Below are 18219 nucleotides of genomic sequence, written 5' to 3'. Positions count from 1 at the left end.
ACACTGAATTGGTCACAAAGTTTGAATTTGTGTGTGTTTCAAATCAAGTGGAATATTCACGTCGCCATATAAAATTAGTTGTAGAAAAAGCACATTCTGGGCTGACATTCTTTGAAGAGTCCTAAAGGAATGTTATATACCCACGAAAAATCTTTGTTCAAACAATTCTCGAGTCCTGCTTGTCACACTGGAATCTTTGCTTTGTAGGATTAATAAAGGATAGAGAAGACCCAAACTAGAGTAGCCACTTCTTCAGGAGTTTATTTAATAAGCATGGGAGCGTCACAAAGGTGTTCATGCAACTTATGACAGAAACTATAAGAGGAACATTGTGCAGCACAGTGGGGTTGGCTGTTAAAATTCTAAGCATTTATTTTGCAAGAATACTCAAGCAACATACTAGTACCTGTCATATATATCTCGTGAGGAAATTTTTTGTCATAATAAACCAGCATAAAATTCATTTCACAATTCTACAACAGCTTCATGTCAGCAATATAAGCCTATAGTTGTGTTAAACTGTCCAACAAACCGACTTAAAAAAAGGCCTTTGCCTGTTTCCTGTAATAAACTGCTGCTAAAAAGGGAGCTAGTTAAGTTGCCTAATCTATATAGAACCCTACAGATAGCTCATCAAGCCTATTTTCCTTTTCCGCCGTTAGGTGATCATGGAATAGAAAATCAAAAAAAATTGCTTTTCTCCTATCAGTCATTTCAGCATTTGAACAATTTCCAACAAATTTTATTGTCGTCCTGTAGATTTGCATATATTTTAATGTACTAATGTTACAAACGGTTTCAGTTCCATCAAACTACTTCCGATATGTAGAAAAACAGTAAAATTTGTGGTAAAACCATTGACTGTGGATTTTTTTCTAAAACAGAGGCTATATGTTCATTTTTGCAAAATTTGTGTAATGATTTAAAAGATTAAATATCATGAAATCTTCTTGGTGAGATCATTTCATATGACGGGAGTTCAGTTTTCATCTTCCTCTATATCACCATTCATTTTGGGACCAGTGAAGTCACTAAGCAGATAGATAGGTGACTCTAATCTGTTTGCCAGCAGTGTAAGCTCCTTGTCAAGCTGCCAATCGTAGATACTTCATCTTGGTTATCAGTTAGAAGTGACTGTTGTATTGCAATAAATGTTAGCGTGAAAAATTAATGCTTAACTGTTACCAGGGCAGATTCTTAGGATGAGTAGAATTTGGGTACCAACTGATTTATGAGTACAAGTGCAATTTGGATAGCTACTAGTTTTTGTGTGGTTCATCAGTTCATATCTAAATTTATCCTGCCAGAGAATGCTTTGTTTGTCATGTGTAAAATTTGAACATTTATCTTTGGCATCCTTTTCTGGTACTCTATCACAAAGTCTAATGCACGAAAAGCATAACATGATATCATAGCCTAATACATAGTAATTCAGAGCTGATCACTTCTTGTGATTGTTGTCAGTTTGGAGTCATTTTAATTGGCTCTAGTATACCACTCTGTCAAAGGATTGTGAAAAGGGAACACCGTGACTTTTTTAGACATTGTAAGCTGATCCTTTGGTTCCTTTTCATATGTTTCAGTATTTCATGCACTGTCTACCTTCCTGTTGTTGAGTGTGCATTATGAACTACAAGGGCAAAAAGAAAAATGTGTGACTAAATAAAATTTTTGATGCTCCAATATGCAAGTTTATTAGACAACTTGTCAATTTTGTGATGTTTTTCTAGCCTGTTTTATTCATAATACACCCCCATTTTGTGACATGTAAAAACAAATTTTAAATAACTTCGCATTAGTCAGGGGACTTCCCAGGTATATTTGATAAACAGTAATATAATGTGATCTGATTGCTATTGACTGTTACAAAGCAATATATTAAAACTGTTTCTGTGGCTTTAGTTGATTTTTTTAATTAGATTAAGTTTTTTGCATGGATGCTGTGTAAAGATGATGGTGTCTTTCAGAATGCATGAATTAGTTTCATTTTTTTAACTTATATATTTGTTGTCTTATTGTTGATTTGATGGTTCAGTTGAAGTGTCAAGAACCTCCATACCAGAATATTGGCTTTTTAATCGTGTGTTATTCTTTTGGAAAGGAACAGAAAATTCAAATGAACTAGACAAAAACCTGACTGGCCAGAGAAATGTAATGTCATAAAATAAAGCCACTTTGGCTTTTAGATAAGGCCAGTTACCTTGATATCTAAATAAATTATAATATTCGTGGCCTCTGGTCACATTTTATTTTATTCGAATAGGTAATTGGTTTTGACTTTAGAGCCGCCATCATATTGTATAAGGCAGCAATGCAGAGAATTTGCAGCCATATGAGTATCTTCTGCTATGTAGCAGTCTACACATTGACAATCTTAATATCGTAACACTTGTATCTGATTTCTGGAAAGCTTAAACTAGTTATCCATACAAAAAAAATAAAATGTGACTAAGACTGTGAATTCCAATTTTTATTTAGGAAGGTGGCAAATTTGATTGCACCAATTTTTTTTAACTTGTAAGCATAATCAAGTTAAAGGGCAGCAAAAAATAATAAGTTCTAAGAGAAAATATAATAAACAACTTCCTATTGAGTGATGAGAAGAATTTGATTTATTTTCTGTAACTAAAATATTTTTCTATTTTCCTGCATGTGTGAGAACAGTTGACAAACAGTTTCCTGTGATGTTTCCAGTACAACTGGATATTTTCTCACCAAACTTTTACAAAGGATTTGTTACTTGCAGTGGTTATGGATTTGTAGATGGGGAAGGGGTAGAAAGAAAAGAAATAATCAAGCAATACACACACATCAAAAAAAGTTTTGCATCACCTCGGTTCCTAGAGTTCCGGAACCTGTATAGAAAATTGGAGTAGAGATCAACATAAAAATCATTTCTGCCCTTTTTATTGCTCATGAAAATGACACATTGCATGTTGTACCATAATACAGCCAGATCTTCAGAGGTGGTGGTCCAGATTGCTGTACATGTCAGTACCTCTAATAGCTAGTAGCACATCCTCTCGCATTGATGCATGCCTGTATTTTTTGTGGCATACTATCCACAAGTTCATCAAGGCACTGTTGGTCCAAATTGTCCCACTCCTCAGTGGCGATTCGATGTAGATCCCTCAGTGTGGTTGGTGGATCACGTTGTCCATAAACAGCCGTTTTCAATCTACCCCAGGCATGTTCAATAGGGTTCATGTCTGGAGAACATGCTGGCCCCTCTATTCGAGCGATTTCTTTATCCTGAAGGGGGTCATTCACAAGATGTACTCGATGGTGGCGTGAATTGTCGTCTGTGAAGATGAATGCATCGCCAATATGCTGCCGATGTGGTTGCACTATCGCTCGGAGGATGGTATTCGTGTATCATACAGCCATTACAGCACCTTCCATGACTACCAGTGCCGTATGTTGGCCCCACATAATCCCACCCCAAAACAGGAGGGAAGCTCCATCTTGCTGCTGTACTCACTGGACGGTGTGTCTAAGGCATTCAGCCTGACCGAGTTGCCTCCAAACACGTCTCCAGTGATTGTCTGGTTGAAGGCATATGTGACACCCATTGGTGAAGAGAACGTGACGCCAATCCTGAGCGGTCCATTCGGCGTGTTGTTGGGCCCATTTGTACCGCGCTGCATGGTGTTGTGGTTGCAAAGGTGGACCTCGTCATAGACATCGGGTGTGAAGTTGTGCATCATGCAACCTATTGCACAAAGTTTGAATCATAACATGACATCCTGTGGCTGCCCGAAAAGCATTATTGAACATGTTGGCATTGCTGTCAGGGTTCCTCTGAGTCATAATCCACTGCGGTAGTAGCCCTTGGGCAGCCTGAGGGAGGCATGTCATCGACAGTTCCTGTCTCTCTGTATCACCTCCATGTCTGAACAACATTGCTTTGGTTCACTCCGAGACAGCTGGACACTTTCCTTGTTGAGAGCCCTTCCTGGCACAAAGTAACAATGTGGACACGATCAAACCATGGTATTGACCTTCTAGGCACGGTTGAACTACAGACAACACGAACAATGTACTTCCTTCCTGGTGGAATGACTGGACCAGATCGTCTGTCGGACCGCCTCTGTCTAATAGGTGCCGCTCATGCACGGTTGTTAACATCTTTGGGCTGGTTTAGTGACATCTCTGAACAGTCAAAATGACTGTGTCTGTGATACGGTATTCACACTCAACATCTATGTATGAGAGTTCTGGGAACCAGAGTGATGCAAAACTTTTTTTTATGTGTGTATTTTTTAATTTTCGTTTACAAGTGCCTTGTAAAAGTCCAGAATGAAACAGTTGTAAGATCATTACACTCATCACCTGACAAATGTGATTAGAGCAGTGTACAAAATATTGTGCACAGAAACGGGATCATCTCAGCTGGGCAGTTATTGATGTTCTTTAGTATCAGTGAATAATACCAGGAATACATGGGTTAGCAAAAGAAAATGTTATTATTTTAAATCTAAGTGGAGGAAAGGCTACAATAAAAAAGCTCATTCTTGCTGCCCTTTATCAGCCATTTGTTGTTGTTGCACAGGATGTGGTCAGTGCGCCTTTGCCATCACGATTACATGGCTACCTGAGCTGCCCATTGTACATACAACTCTTGGTGGAGATGTTGCGGTTAGTATCTTCGGTATCTCGTGGAGATGATGCAAGTGGTCAAGCCACAATGTTTCTTTGTGGTAAAGCTGCTGGATTAGCAGAAGCTGCTGCCATGCGAGTTTCCTCAAGAATACGTTCTGAAGAATCCCTTTCAGCAATGGAGCAACTTGGCAACCGTCACAGTTTGTTGGAGACTGCAGTCATAACTATTGAGGTTAGAATATTTCAAATTAAAACATTTAAATAACCATACTGAGTGATAACCTCTTAGTTGTTTTACTGTCAATAAGGGCATTGTGTATGTTATGTGTACACATTACACATTACTCCGTCATTAACAAAATTAATATTTACTACTGACTCTCTCTCTCTCTCTCTCTCTCTCTCTCTCTCTCTCTCTCTCTCTCTCTCTGTGTTTGTGTGTGTGTGTGTGTGTGTGTGTGTGTGTGTGTTTTTAGATTTTACTTTGCATTTTATTACTTAGACTTCTGACATCTTTCTATGAAGATGATACATAATGTACCTAGAATTTAGGTTTCTTTGTTCAGAAGATAGATTTGTTCCACAGTAATCCATATTACATGAAACATTATTTAGTATATAAGAAACAGGCTTGGACTTACTCGGCTAATGTAATCTGCTGAAGAATTACGTTGAGGTGGAATGTTAATTGAACTAGTGTCCGATCTGTTCTTTCAACTAACTGTCGCTGGTTCTTTATATTTCTCATTCTACATATGAGTTTGGTGCTGTTTTCCACAGTTATTTTGTTCGACACTAGAACAGTTTCTCATTTTTACTTAAATTGTACACACATTTTAAATATGAAATCTTACAATATAGAAATGAAATGCGCATGTGGCTTATTTTAGTCAGGAGTCCCCTTTTGGGGATTGTGATGGCCTGGTGCTAGTCTTTTTATTCGACACTGCTTCAGTGACTAGCCTGTTGATGAAGGTGAAATGGTGAGGAGGATAACACAACATCCAGTCCCCAAGTGGACAAAATCTCCAAACTGGCCAGGAATCAAACTGTGGCCTATCAATTGGCATTGATCTATGCTGACCACTCAGCTATGGAGGCAAACTGTACAACACAGAGATTGCAGTGCACAAACAAATTGAGCATATGATGTTCACTAACACAGGAGTTCCTCCAAAGAAGCTGTTTACCCACAGAAAACTTTTAACTTTAAGAGAAAATTCATTCAACTTAAGATGAACAGGAACAAATGGTACTCACAAAGAGAACAGAAAAGGCTGCCATCTCTGGTTCTTAACTTCACTACTCTGCCATTAAAACTGCAACATTGTGGAGACAGTATACACCAAATGTCAGAAGTCATGAAATGTACATGTTTGGGTATGCAAATTATTTGCATTTGATCGCAATCGCACAAAGTAAGGATGAGTAGCACCATCAACATTATATATGTAAGGAAACGACAAAGTCAGTCGCACTGCTGGGGACCTTTCCTTAAGTTTATGTGCTGTCCCCACCAGACATATAAGTGCTCTCTTCAAGTAAGCCAAGATAGTGGCATGAGTCACAAAGAACATACAACAAGAAGTTCAACCCAAACTGACTTACCTGTTACTAATGGGCTGACTGGCCAGACATTTAGAGCTTTAAATGTATTATTACGAATTTACACAGTTTATGTATCGAGGGAACTCAATACATCATCTGATAGTTAACAGGACAGGAATGTAATTAATTTATTTTTGGAACTGTGTTCATGGCCCTCTATAGGAACATGAGAATCAATGAATATATGCAATTGAGTTTTATTTTTTGATCAATTCATTGGAAATTCTACATTTAATGTAATGTATACTAGATGGTTGAAAGACGTGGTACAGATTTTATAGGTGATCTGAACCAATTACATCATTTAATGGTATTTAAATAAAGTCAATTTAATAAATGAAAAGCACCAGTTTGCTTTTTGTTCTACAGTATTACTTTTATTGTTAACCGGTTTTCGGCTTACTGGGCCGTCTTCAGACATTTACTGAGTCAATTTACTTTATTAGATGTTACATCTGTTGTTTTTTATTGCTATAAATATGTATGATTGTCATTAAATGTGTGTTCATAATGTTATGTACATACAAATTTACCTCCCTTTGCTCCCTTATCTTGTTTGTAAAGCAATTTATGCATGAAGAATGTTCCTCTTGCATTACAGTCTATTAGCCTGGCAGTCCTACTTTGTGGTGTTTGTCATAGTCACCTAAAACCATTAGTTACACCTGTTCCAAAGAAAGGAAAGAAGAAAAAAGATGCAACAGTAAATCAACAGGTAATTCTTTCTTTGTTATAACTATGATTATTGTAGGCTAAATTGTATTACTGAAAGTGTATAGATAAAAAATCGTCATCAATTTAATGAAAAGTTGATGGAAAAGGAAATATTCAAATGTGAAATTAAGTGATAGAGCAGTCATCACTCACCTTACTGTTATCTGTAAAGAGTAGAAAGAGGGTTGATAAGTTATTACAAATACAAGAATCCCTCTGAAAGTTTGAGGAATGTTTTGGTCCATTATTGCAGTTACAATACAGGCAAATGATAGCAACAAGCAATCTGATATTGGATAGGATTACCATCTCCCATAGTGGCTTTTATATATTGGAAGATGACCCACACCAAACCAGGTTGTGCAGTGGTTAGCACACTGGACTCGCATTCGGGAGGACGACGGCTCTAACCCATGTTCGGCCATCCAGATTTTAAGTTTTTCTGTGATTTCCGTAAATCACTCTGGATAGATGCTGGGATGGCTCCTTTCAAAGAGCACATCCAATTTCCTTCCCCATCCGTGATACAATCCAAGCTTCTGCTCCATCTCTAATGACCTCAATGTTGATGGGATGTTAAACCCAATCTTCCTTACTTTCTTAAGGTGACTCACCTGATTTCTACAGTCTCTTTGCCATTGCCTTTTCTGTAGCATCTCAGTTTGTAGTTGCAAAACTGAAAATCTTAATAAGTAGTGGATGATGTTTACTTAATAATGTACACAACACTACAGTTTTGGTTTCACTTTTTCACACATTTATTATCCTTGATGTCCTGTTGTTGGGACAGTGACCAGCTTCTCAGCTCCGTAAGATGAATAGCACAAAAGCCATGTTCTCCTTACAAAGCCAAACAAGACTCCAGTTGCAGAATTCATCAGATGAATTACGGCGTTATTTGGAGCACAGTTTTTTTGAAACACTGTCCAAGAATCAGTAGTGGGTGCAACAAGTCACCAAAAGTGAAATTATTAACTTTTGCAGAAGACACTATTCTTATTTACACCACACAACACAGAAAAATACTCTTGCAGAAATTTCTCAAAGAAAGATACACAGCAATATTTGACCTAGTGCAGTCCATAATGAAAGTCACTATACCCACAACAGTCATTCCAATGGCAATGGTGGTCCAAACCTTCTACCAACCACAACAAAGTCTAATCAGAATATTGACAAACTTGTATTATAGAAGCTTCATGCAAGTTCTTAGGCACTGACCTGACTGAGATGCATACTGCCGCATACAGGTTGCATGTAGCTGCGGTATGAGTAATCGTTGGGCCATTGAAAATCATGATATATTATGCAAAGATCTGAATTAATTGTTTAATTAATGAATGAAGTATGTGACATTGTGGATAAAAACCAGTTCAAGAAAAGTATAATGGAAAAGGTTGGAATCTAACAAGTACAGCAGCAAAATTTGCTAGCAACACTTTCATGAGAAGTACATACGTTGTAAGAATCAGCAAATTAAAAATAAGAAATTAATCCAAGATAAATTCAGCGTAGTTAATTTTTGAAATATTTATATATGTGTCACATTGAAGTTACATAAGTAAGTTTAATGAACTAGATTTGAGTGCAAGTTGGCACCTTGACCAATCAAATTTGAATCTGGATATCCTTTTTCTGCCATGCCCATAGAATTGAATAGGGAAGTTACATAAGTAAGTTTAATGAACTAGATTTGAGTGCAAATTGTTACCTTGACAATCAAATTTTGAATAATTTGGATATCCTGTTTCTGCCGTGCCCATAGAACTGAATAGTTCTGTGGTTTCGGACATAAAAGAAGATGAAGTTAGATTATAGGGCTGCACCATCTTCAATACTTTTCCTTTCAATGTTTTGTCACCATTAAAAGACGCATATAGCTTTCAGCTGCAGCCTTCATCAGTAAAGGGAGAGAGAGAGAGAGAGACGCGCGCGCACACACACACACACACACACACACACACACACAAAGCAAGCAAGTACACTTCACATGCATATGACCACCAACTCCAGTATCTGGGGCCGGAATGCAAGATCACGTGGGATGCAAGCAGCAATCTGGAGGGGGTGGGGAAGCGGGAGGGATAGTAGTGTACAGTGTGTTAACTGTAAAATGGCAGAGTTGTGAGGGGAGTGCAGTGAGAGGAGGAAGCAAGCATTGGCTGGCGAGGGAAGAGGAGCTGTTGGGGGGGAGGGGGGGGGGGGGAGAAAGCACGCCTACCAGTTGCAGTGCTGGCACTACAAATTGCGCGTCATGCTTACACGAAAGCAGACAAAAGGCTTGGAAATAAAACTCGCTTTAAAAGTTGTTCGTAAACGGAACTGAAATCGTCATGTACATTAAAATCTATATACATAAAAATGAATGTATGTATGTTTGTCTACTATGCGTTCACAAACCATTCATCCGATTGCAATGAAACTTTGGTTAGCTGTTCTCCGAACACCCGAAAACAGTTTGGACATAGTTGTATGCGTAGTGCAATTGATTAGGTAGGGGCTTGTCACGCAGCGGATCCTTGTTCGATTCCCATTACTCGCTTTTTTTTTTTTTGCCCCCGCAGTGTTAAACTATTAATTATAAAATTTAAATATACTTAAACAGGTCATATAGTATAACGTAACTGTCAATCTCTATATATAAAAATTATATATAAAAACAAAGATGAGGTGACTTACCGAACGAAAGCGCTGGCAGGTCGATAGACACACAAACATACACACAAAATTCAAGCTTTCGCAATAAACTGTTGCATCATCAGGAAAGAGGGAAGGAGAGGGAAAGACAAAAGGAAGTAGGTTTTAAGGGAGAGGGTAAGGAGTCATTCCAATCCCGGGAGCGGAAAGACTTACCTTAGGGGGAAAAAAGGACAGGTATACACTCGCACACACGCACATATCCATCCACACATACAGACACAAGCAGAAGTATGTCTGCTTGTGTCTGTATGTGTGGATGGATATGTGTGTGTGTGCGAGTGTATACCTGTCCTTTTTTTCCCCCTAAGGTAAGTCTTTCCGCTCCCGGGATTGGAATGACTCCTTACCCTCTCCCTTAAAACCCACTTCCTTTCGTCTTTCCCTCTCCTTCCCTCTTTCCTGATGAGGCAACAGTTTGTTGCGAAAGCTTGAATTTTGTGTGTATGTTTGTGTTTGTTTGTGTGTCTATCGACCTGCCAGCGCTTTCGTTCGGTAAGTCACCTCATCTTTTTTTTATATATAATTTTTCCCACGTGGAATGTTTCCTTCTATTATATCTATATATAAAAATGAATGTATGTATGTCTGCCCTCTGTGCGTTCCCAAACCATTCATCCGATTGCGATGAAATTTTGGTGATTCCTTCAAAGTGATTGCGAACAAAATATCTGAAATGGAAACTCACCTTTTCTTGCCAGGCATTTGTGGTGATACACCAGGATGATTCTTGGAAAACTGTTTGAATCTTCCAATGTTACACATGCTTTGTTTTGTGTATGTAGCAGCTCTCACTGAAGATTTGTGAATGGAGTGAAGCAATTTTTTCTGCTCCCTTTCCCTTTCGCAGCATTCAATCACACGCAATGCAATTCTGCGAGCATCTCTACGTAATACTGGTTTCTTTCTAACCGTAGGCTTACCAGTAGGGGTTGTTGGCGACTCCCGAGATGGGCAAGCAACTGCCTCTTCACTCATTTTGATAATGTTTAGCACAACTGCACAATAGAAACACGCAGAACAGTACAGCGCAAAACAATATCGAAGCAGACGACAATGGCTACCTTGTACAACACAGTCAGGTACGTAATGTTGGCAGCAGTCGAAATTGGGTGCGTACCGAAGCCTCCCGACGTTTACCGACTTCTGCCGATTCAGGACTAGGGAGAGGTCTGCCATCTAAAAGTTTACACACTGTACAGGTGGGGAGCAAGACAAATGCTGTCTGGTGGAGTGTGCAGGGACTAGACTGCCAATAGGTGCAGTGTCAAGAGTTACTTTTTTCACCTCCTCACTGCCCCACAACCTCCTGACAGAGCACCTGTTGGTAGTCTAGTCCCTGTACACTCCACCAGACAGGATTTGTCTCTCTTTCCACCCATACACTACTATCCCTCCCCCTCCAGAATGCTGCTTGCATCCCACGTAATGTTGCATTCCGGCCCAAGATACTGGAGTTAGTGGTAGTGTGTGCATGAGGTGTGTGTGTGTGTGTGTGTGTGTGTGTGTGTGTGTGTGTGTGTGTGTTTGTTTGTTTGTTTGTTTTTATACTGTTGAAGGCTGTGGCCGAAAGCTGTATGTGAGCATCTTTTAATCATGCCTGTCTGCAACTAGATGTGTCTTCTATTGTTTGGTGTTTGTCACCATTCGTAGAACTGTCTTTCACAGTATTCCTCACTTCTGTGTACATAAAGCACAATAGACAGCTTATGGGCAGTTTCAAAAATATTGAAGATAGTGCATTATTATAACCTAAGTAGTTTTTAACTTAGTAGTGTTAATTGCTGTGAAAGCCTTATATAATTACATGAAAAAAAATTCTCTTGTATGTGGCAACTGCCAATGAAGACACATCTTACATTCAGAAAATGATTGAAGAGAACATTTCATTTGTTGGCACATTCATTGAGCTCTTTAGTGTGGACTATGACACATCTAAAATTCTGCTTGATTTTTCATGTCAGATGATGGATATCATGAACACAAAGCAATTCAAAATTTGCACAGTTTTCAAGATGAGGTCTAATTTACAGTTTCACTTTCTTTGTTGTAGTAATATGGTGCCATACACAACTTGTATTTATCTGATACAAGTGTGAAATTAATTTTAAATGATCATGAGATAAGACATTTGGTATGAAAGTATGAAGGCAAGCCACGGATGGTGAACTGGCCATCAAGTGTGATATATGTGTGTGATCACTAGCACTGCTGCTCATTTATGATCAGCAACAACTGACAGCCAGCACCGTTTTAGCACAGATTATGTTTTTATGGTTGATTTGTTGTTCATGTGGTTATTGCTTGTAACACAAACAATTCCAGCTGTATCACATAGCTTTGTGTGTGAATCATCATCATGAGCAGCAGTAACAATTTGACACATATTGGATAAAGTGTTCTTCTTTACTTTTTTCGCTGATTACAATCTTCATTAATATATGTTTATACTTCTACTACATATCAAGTAATGATGTCTACTCACCTACACTAGCTCGTCATATTGATCTTTCATCGGTTCTTTAGACCCAACAAAGAACTTCCTGCCCATTTACCATACACTTTCATGGCTACATATCCTCCTCCACCTCTATTTCATTACTGTCATAATGTATCTTTAACAGTAATTGTGTTCTAACCCATTTATATTCGTGTGTCTCTCAGTAATTTTCAGCTTGCATCTCACTAAGGCCTATTGAGAAATGCTTGCTAATTGTTGTAATATTTAAAATTCATAAATATGTTACTGCCATAGGTCATAACAGATAATGCTCGTTAACTTCCCATGCCAGATTCCTTGGAATCAATGTTTTGAAAACTATATTTGATTTACCACAATGAAGCCAGGTCATTTTTACTCTTTTGGTATATATACATTTCCTGGTCATATCCAGACTACACCCTTTTCAACTACACTCTTCCTTTTCCTTGTACCTGAGCTATAACTCCAGGTTAGTATTCCTGCATTTGTTTCCTGTACTATTCTTTCGTCATTTCAGTCCACGTTTTGCCAATTTTTAGTTCTGGCATTTTTTGGAAACCAAAGTGTGCTTAATGTTTGTTCTTAGGCTGAATGTGTCTATGGATATTCTCCAGTGTTATCACCACTTCTTACAGATCTTTTTTCTATATCAGGGAACCATGCTTCTTTGGTTTTCTTATTGAGAAGCTAATGGAATATCTGACTGCTCAACCTTGTAGTAATCGAATGAGCAGTGTAGCCATAGAAAACAATCGTCGTCCTATGAATGATTTCTGTGATCTCTACATGCTTTTATAGAGTGCATTGTTGTGTTATCTCCTGGATTCACCATTTTTGTTGACAAGGTCTAGGATTTTCCACATGATCTGTCTCCCTCTTATTTCTAATTTCTCTATCAGATTTTCTTCTTCTCCCCCCTCTCCCTCTCCCTCTCCCTCTCCCTCTCCCTCTGCCTCTGCCTCTGCCTCTGCCTCTGCCTCTGCCTCTGCCTCTGCCTCTCCCTCCCCCTTCCCCTCCCCCCCAACCATTTTATGTGTGTGTGTGTGTGTGTGTGTGTGTGTGTGTGTGCGTGTGTGCGTGTGTGCGTGTTTTCTCGTAGGAGACCAGGAGTCCCCACTGCTTGCATCTTCAGTTCATTGATTTGTGTTCTGCCACTGTATCCAGTGAATCAGAAAAACAATTGTAAGGTTATCTCCAAAAGCTAGCAGGCTGATTCGTGTTTCTATAGCAAGCATGACTCCACTCAGCCCTTTTTGGCCAGTCTCAGCTCAGTTTCTCAAATGCCCAATTGAAAAGTAGAGGCCACAGTACATCTTCTTTCCAGTCCATCTTGAATTCAAAACCATCTGAAACCTTGCCCATAAACTTCACATTGGAGGTAGTGTCAGTAAGAGTCTGTCAGATAAAAACACTTGTTTTGTTATCTAAGCCAGATACTTTGAGGATTTAAAGAAGCATTATTTGGTCAAGTGAACCTTAAACCTTTGAAATCTATGGAGGTCTTCATTTCAGGTAAGAGAGAACACATTTAAGATTCATCATGTATTTGGCACATGATCATCCTTTCTGGAACTGTCTTCAGTATTCCCCCTAATGAGAGTACAACCCTGCCCCTTTTTTTTCCTCCTAGAGTGAAGGTGCCTTTGAAAGAATCTTGTATGTTATTTGGAGAAGAGAAATGTCATGATAATTGTCTATGCTCATTCTGTCACCTCTCTTGTGAAATCGGTGAATCAGTGTAGAGGACTAGGCACATGGAAGATCCCCAGTTCCCCAACTGTTGCAGTAGTAAATGTATGCTCTGTTTAATATTTTCTCTTCTAGGAGATGATGAATCAGAATGGATGAGTGTGCTGCTTTCAAACTAGAAACTTGATTTAGGAGCCTCACAATTGAGGGTGAAATCAAAATAATTTGCCAGTGTAGGACAGTTATCCTTATTGTTGTAGATAACTTTACCTTCAGGACCTTTGAAGTGTAATTTGAGGGATTATAATTGCTGTGATTTCATTATAAAGTCTTATAGAAGTCTAAAATGTTGTTACTGAAGTCTTGCTCAATCCTTAGCAGTTGGTTCTTGTGGAAACCACATTTTGCTACACAGATAGTTCTAGCAGTGTATTTTCTCACATCAAGGAATTTCATCCAGTTACCTTTATTCTGTGAGTTTCATTGCTGCCACACAAGCTGCCTTCATCTCAAAACCATCTCTCATTTGCGTGTCCACCATGGATGTTTCTTCAGTTTTCTTAGTGGAGCCATTTTGTTAGCTGTCTTCACTAGTGCTTCTGGCACTTGCTTTCAATTATCTGGCTCTTGGGACTCCAGCTTCTGGGTGAATTCTTTTGCTGGATCTGATCTTCTCTATTTAATGTGCTGATTTATTTTCTCTTTAGGGCTTCCACTGCCCTTATTATTTTATATAACCTGATTAAATTTATTTTCTTTATTATTTGATTAAGTATTTTCAGTTTTACTTCTGGTTACGTTTGGCCTTTGCGTAATCTCTTTGTTGTTTGTTTCCTACAGGAACAATATGCTGCCAACAAATGAGTTATTCCTTTTGGCAGATTCTGCTAACAGGCGACTTCTGTATTTTGGGAATGGAAATTCCAGGATAGAATACAAATATCATTAGGACAAACTTCTTCCGAGATCCAAAACAATGCCCAAAGCCCGTACGCACACATCCTCTTACTCGCTCTTCCAGAAGTGCACCCCAGCTTAATCATCATTGAGCGCATAATGAATGTGTGTACCTCTGTGTGTGTGTGTGTGTGTGTGTGTGTGTGTGTGAGAGAGAGAGAGAGAGAGAGAGAGAGAGAGAGAGAGAGACAGACTAAAATAAGAGTAGATGCTAGTGAGATTTTCTCATCTGTCGTACACAATACATCTGCGCGTGTACTCATTGGGGGTGTGTAGTATCTATCTCAGATTTTCCGTGAGTCTACCATTATATTAGTAAATGGAAGAAAGGAATGTGCCAGAGCTTCTACTTAATCTTCTCCACTGCAAAGCTGAAGTAGTATTTGAATTTTCAGCATTGACCACTGTATGGTCAAAGCAGGATGCATCAGCAATTCTAGTGTGCTTTGATTTATAATATTTGATTCACTCCTGTTGTTTATAAACCAGTAGTGTATTATTTTGAATGTTCGTAATACACATAAAATTAATCAATCATTTAAATTGTGCCATAGAATATCTTTCAGTTGTTTAATTAGATACCCTATTTGGGGAAAACAAGATGTACACACTAAGACCAAAAAAATATGATCACCATGATGGAGTTATCCAGATGGGATGGAAATCTGTAGATGTGATGTACATATACAGGCAAACAAATGATCACAGTTTCAGAAAAACCGGATGATTTGTTTAAGAGAGTGAGCTTCACAAATTGAGCAAGTCAGTAATATGCTGGTCTACTTCCCGTCTTTATGCAAACAATTATTCAGCTTGGTATTGGTTATAAAAATTGTTGGAAGTGTGCCTGAGGGATATCGCACCATATTCTGTCCAATTGGCACATTCTATCATAAAAATCCCAAGCTGGTTGGAGGGCCCTGCCCATAATGGTCCAAACTTTCTCAGTTGTAGAGAGATCCGGAAACCTTGCTGACCAAGGTAGGGTTTGGCAAGCATGAAGACAAGCAGTAGAAACTCTGTTTGTGAGCGAGCGTTATCTCATTGAAATGTAAGCCCAAGAGGGTTTGCATGAAGAGCAATTAAATGGGACATGTGGTGTAAGCATGTCACAGATGACCCCAAAAGCATTCTCCTACGGCACCGCAGATCATCACACCTGGTTGTTGGGCCGTATGGCAGATGACAGTTAGGTTAGTATCCCAGTGCTGTTCACAGCATCTCCAGACAAGATGTCTTCACTGGTCATCAGAGCTCAGTTCGATGCGAGACTCACCACTGAAGGCAATTCGGCTCCAGTCAATGAAATTCCAGGCCAAAGACTCTACCATTTATTCTTATAGCGGGACCCCTTTGGCTGTCATTTGTGGCACCATTACAGCACAGTCGTGTGTCGACGATATTCTATGCCCCGTTTTGTTGCCCTCCATGGCAAGCCATCCGGGTCTTACATTTCAGCAAGATAATGCCTCCTACATATGGGGAGTTTCTTCTCGTTACCTTCATGCTTGCTGAACCCTGTCTTGGACCAGCAAGGTCCTCCCCCCCCCCCCCCCCCCACGTGAGAACATTTGGAACATTATGGGCAGGGTCCTCAATCGGTTGGGGATTTTGACAAACTAACACACCATTGAACTATGGGTCAGAGGTCAATTAACATGTTATTGACTCACTCAGTTTGTGAAGCTCTTTCTCTTGAATAAGTCATCCAGTTTTTCCCAAAATTGTAATCATTTGTTTGTCTGTACATGTACATCACATCATCCCCCCCCCCTTTTTTCCCTCTACATTTCATAATTTCAAACAGACAGTTGTTATTCGCAGTTCCACAGTTGATACTAGGAAATTACTTATATTCTACATGTTGGCAGGCGCAAGCACCACCAGTGCCAACGAGGCAGCTGATAGCATTCGGTCAACTGGTGCGACTTCTGGGTGAGGCAACTGATGAGTTATCAGGTGCTCTGGAATATTGGCGTACACAGCAGCTGGCACCAGAATTGGATGCTGTGGTGACAATCTCAGAAGAAACTAAACAACATAAGAATGTTGTCAATACTCGCATTTCTGATAGTCATCGTGGTTCTCTTTCAGAGCTTTTGCATGTACTTGACATTAAGAGGAAATATCTTGCCTCCTTCGGTATTGGCACCGTCTGACTCAAGTCACATTCCGCGTGAGATCTATTTGCGCGGATGTCAGATGCCTGTAATGCCTAAATCTGTAGGGTGGTAGATCTCTCCGGACATGACATCGAGAGTGGTGGAAGCTGACACAGTTTCCAAGATTAAGAATTAGACATGTATGACGTTGTCTGGGTGTACATTGCCCTGTGAGTATCTGGTTACAGTATCCATTTCTGTTCATATTCACATGCTGCATTATTGTAATGTGATCTCATTCAAAGAATTTTGATTTTAACATGTGGCATGCCAGACATTTTACGAGTGATTAGATTTAATCTCTGCAAAATGTGAAAAATAATGGAAATGCCAAGCTGTGTTTTACAAATGAATCAGATTTGAACACATTTCCTTCTGAATGTATAGGTACCAAGAGGACACACATTGTTTGTCACAGAATCAGATTAGATGTGATAAATGGTCCATAATAATGGTGAAATATGGGATAAAACTATGAGAATCAGTACATATATAATTCTGTCTACAGATGGTGCAAAAAAACTAATTGGCAAATTGTGTTTGTGTTTAACACAAAATGAAAGCTTGTTCATGCTCAGAAGAAAGGCACTTATTATATGTACACTGTTGTAAACTATTTATTTTAAATAGAAGTCAGATATTGTAATTGTCTGCTCATTATAGATATTTTTCTTCTTCACAGAGCTGTAATAAACATTTATATTTTTTTCTAAAATCTCAATTCCTTTTTTGCTTTATTTATTCTAGCGTTCATTTTCATTTGTAACATGTATATGTGTTGTCAGTAAAGACTGTGTAAGTGTGGAAACACGGAGATGAACATTTAGGAACTTTATAATATTTTGTACACATAATCGTGCTAATTTTGTATATTTATCTTCACAAGTCTGTGTACAAATGTCACTGGAAGTTGACTTCATAGTATTCTTAAATTTCTTATGCGATACACTTTAGTCTATTTTAAATATTCTGCTGTTGGTTATTGTGTTACCACAAATTTCACAATACTGCATTTTTAAGAAAGTATAATTCTATATTGCCTAGTTCTGAAAGTTTCGTTGCTGCCAACTTATTAACATTTGAAATTCAATGTCTGTAATGAAGTCTTGCAAATAATTTAGCAGTATTTCATTCAAATCATTAATTTGGTTAGCAGTTACAAATTAGTCATTCATATGATTGGTAATATTGTGAGTGGCAACATTTCTCCTCTTACAATTAACATTGCGGAGAAGGAGTGAACTAAATAATAAAATATATTTTTTGTATAGATGTGGGAAGAGATCTACAATTTGGATTTTACGAGCT

At 38.7% G+C, this 18219-nt stretch overlaps 1 protein-coding gene across 1 annotated transcript in view; it reads left to right on the top strand.

Annotated features, from left to right (window-relative positions):
* The window catches only part of LOC124711193 (N-alpha-acetyltransferase 25, NatB auxiliary subunit), an 84814-nt gene extending 67324 nt beyond the window's left edge, over positions 1 to 17490 (top strand). The window contains exons 15-17 of the mRNA XM_047241122.1: positions 4553 to 4834; positions 6812 to 6925; positions 16621 to 17490. Of these exons, the coding sequence (XP_047097078.1) occupies positions 4553 to 4834; positions 6812 to 6925; positions 16621 to 16908 (684 nt within the window). The 3' untranslated portion in view covers positions 16909 to 17490. The remainder of the gene's footprint in view (positions 1 to 4552; positions 4835 to 6811; positions 6926 to 16620) is intronic.
* The last annotated feature ends 729 nt before the right edge of the window (positions 17491 to 18219 follow it).

Source organism: Schistocerca piceifrons, chromosome 8 (genome assembly GCF_021461385.2).
Source record: "Schistocerca piceifrons isolate TAMUIC-IGC-003096 chromosome 8, iqSchPice1.1, whole genome shotgun sequence".
Classification (NCBI taxonomy): Eukaryota; Metazoa; Arthropoda; class Insecta; order Orthoptera; family Acrididae; genus Schistocerca; species Schistocerca piceifrons.
The sequence above is the reverse complement of the archived record's forward strand: the minus strand, read 5'-3'. Positions and strand labels throughout refer to the sequence as shown.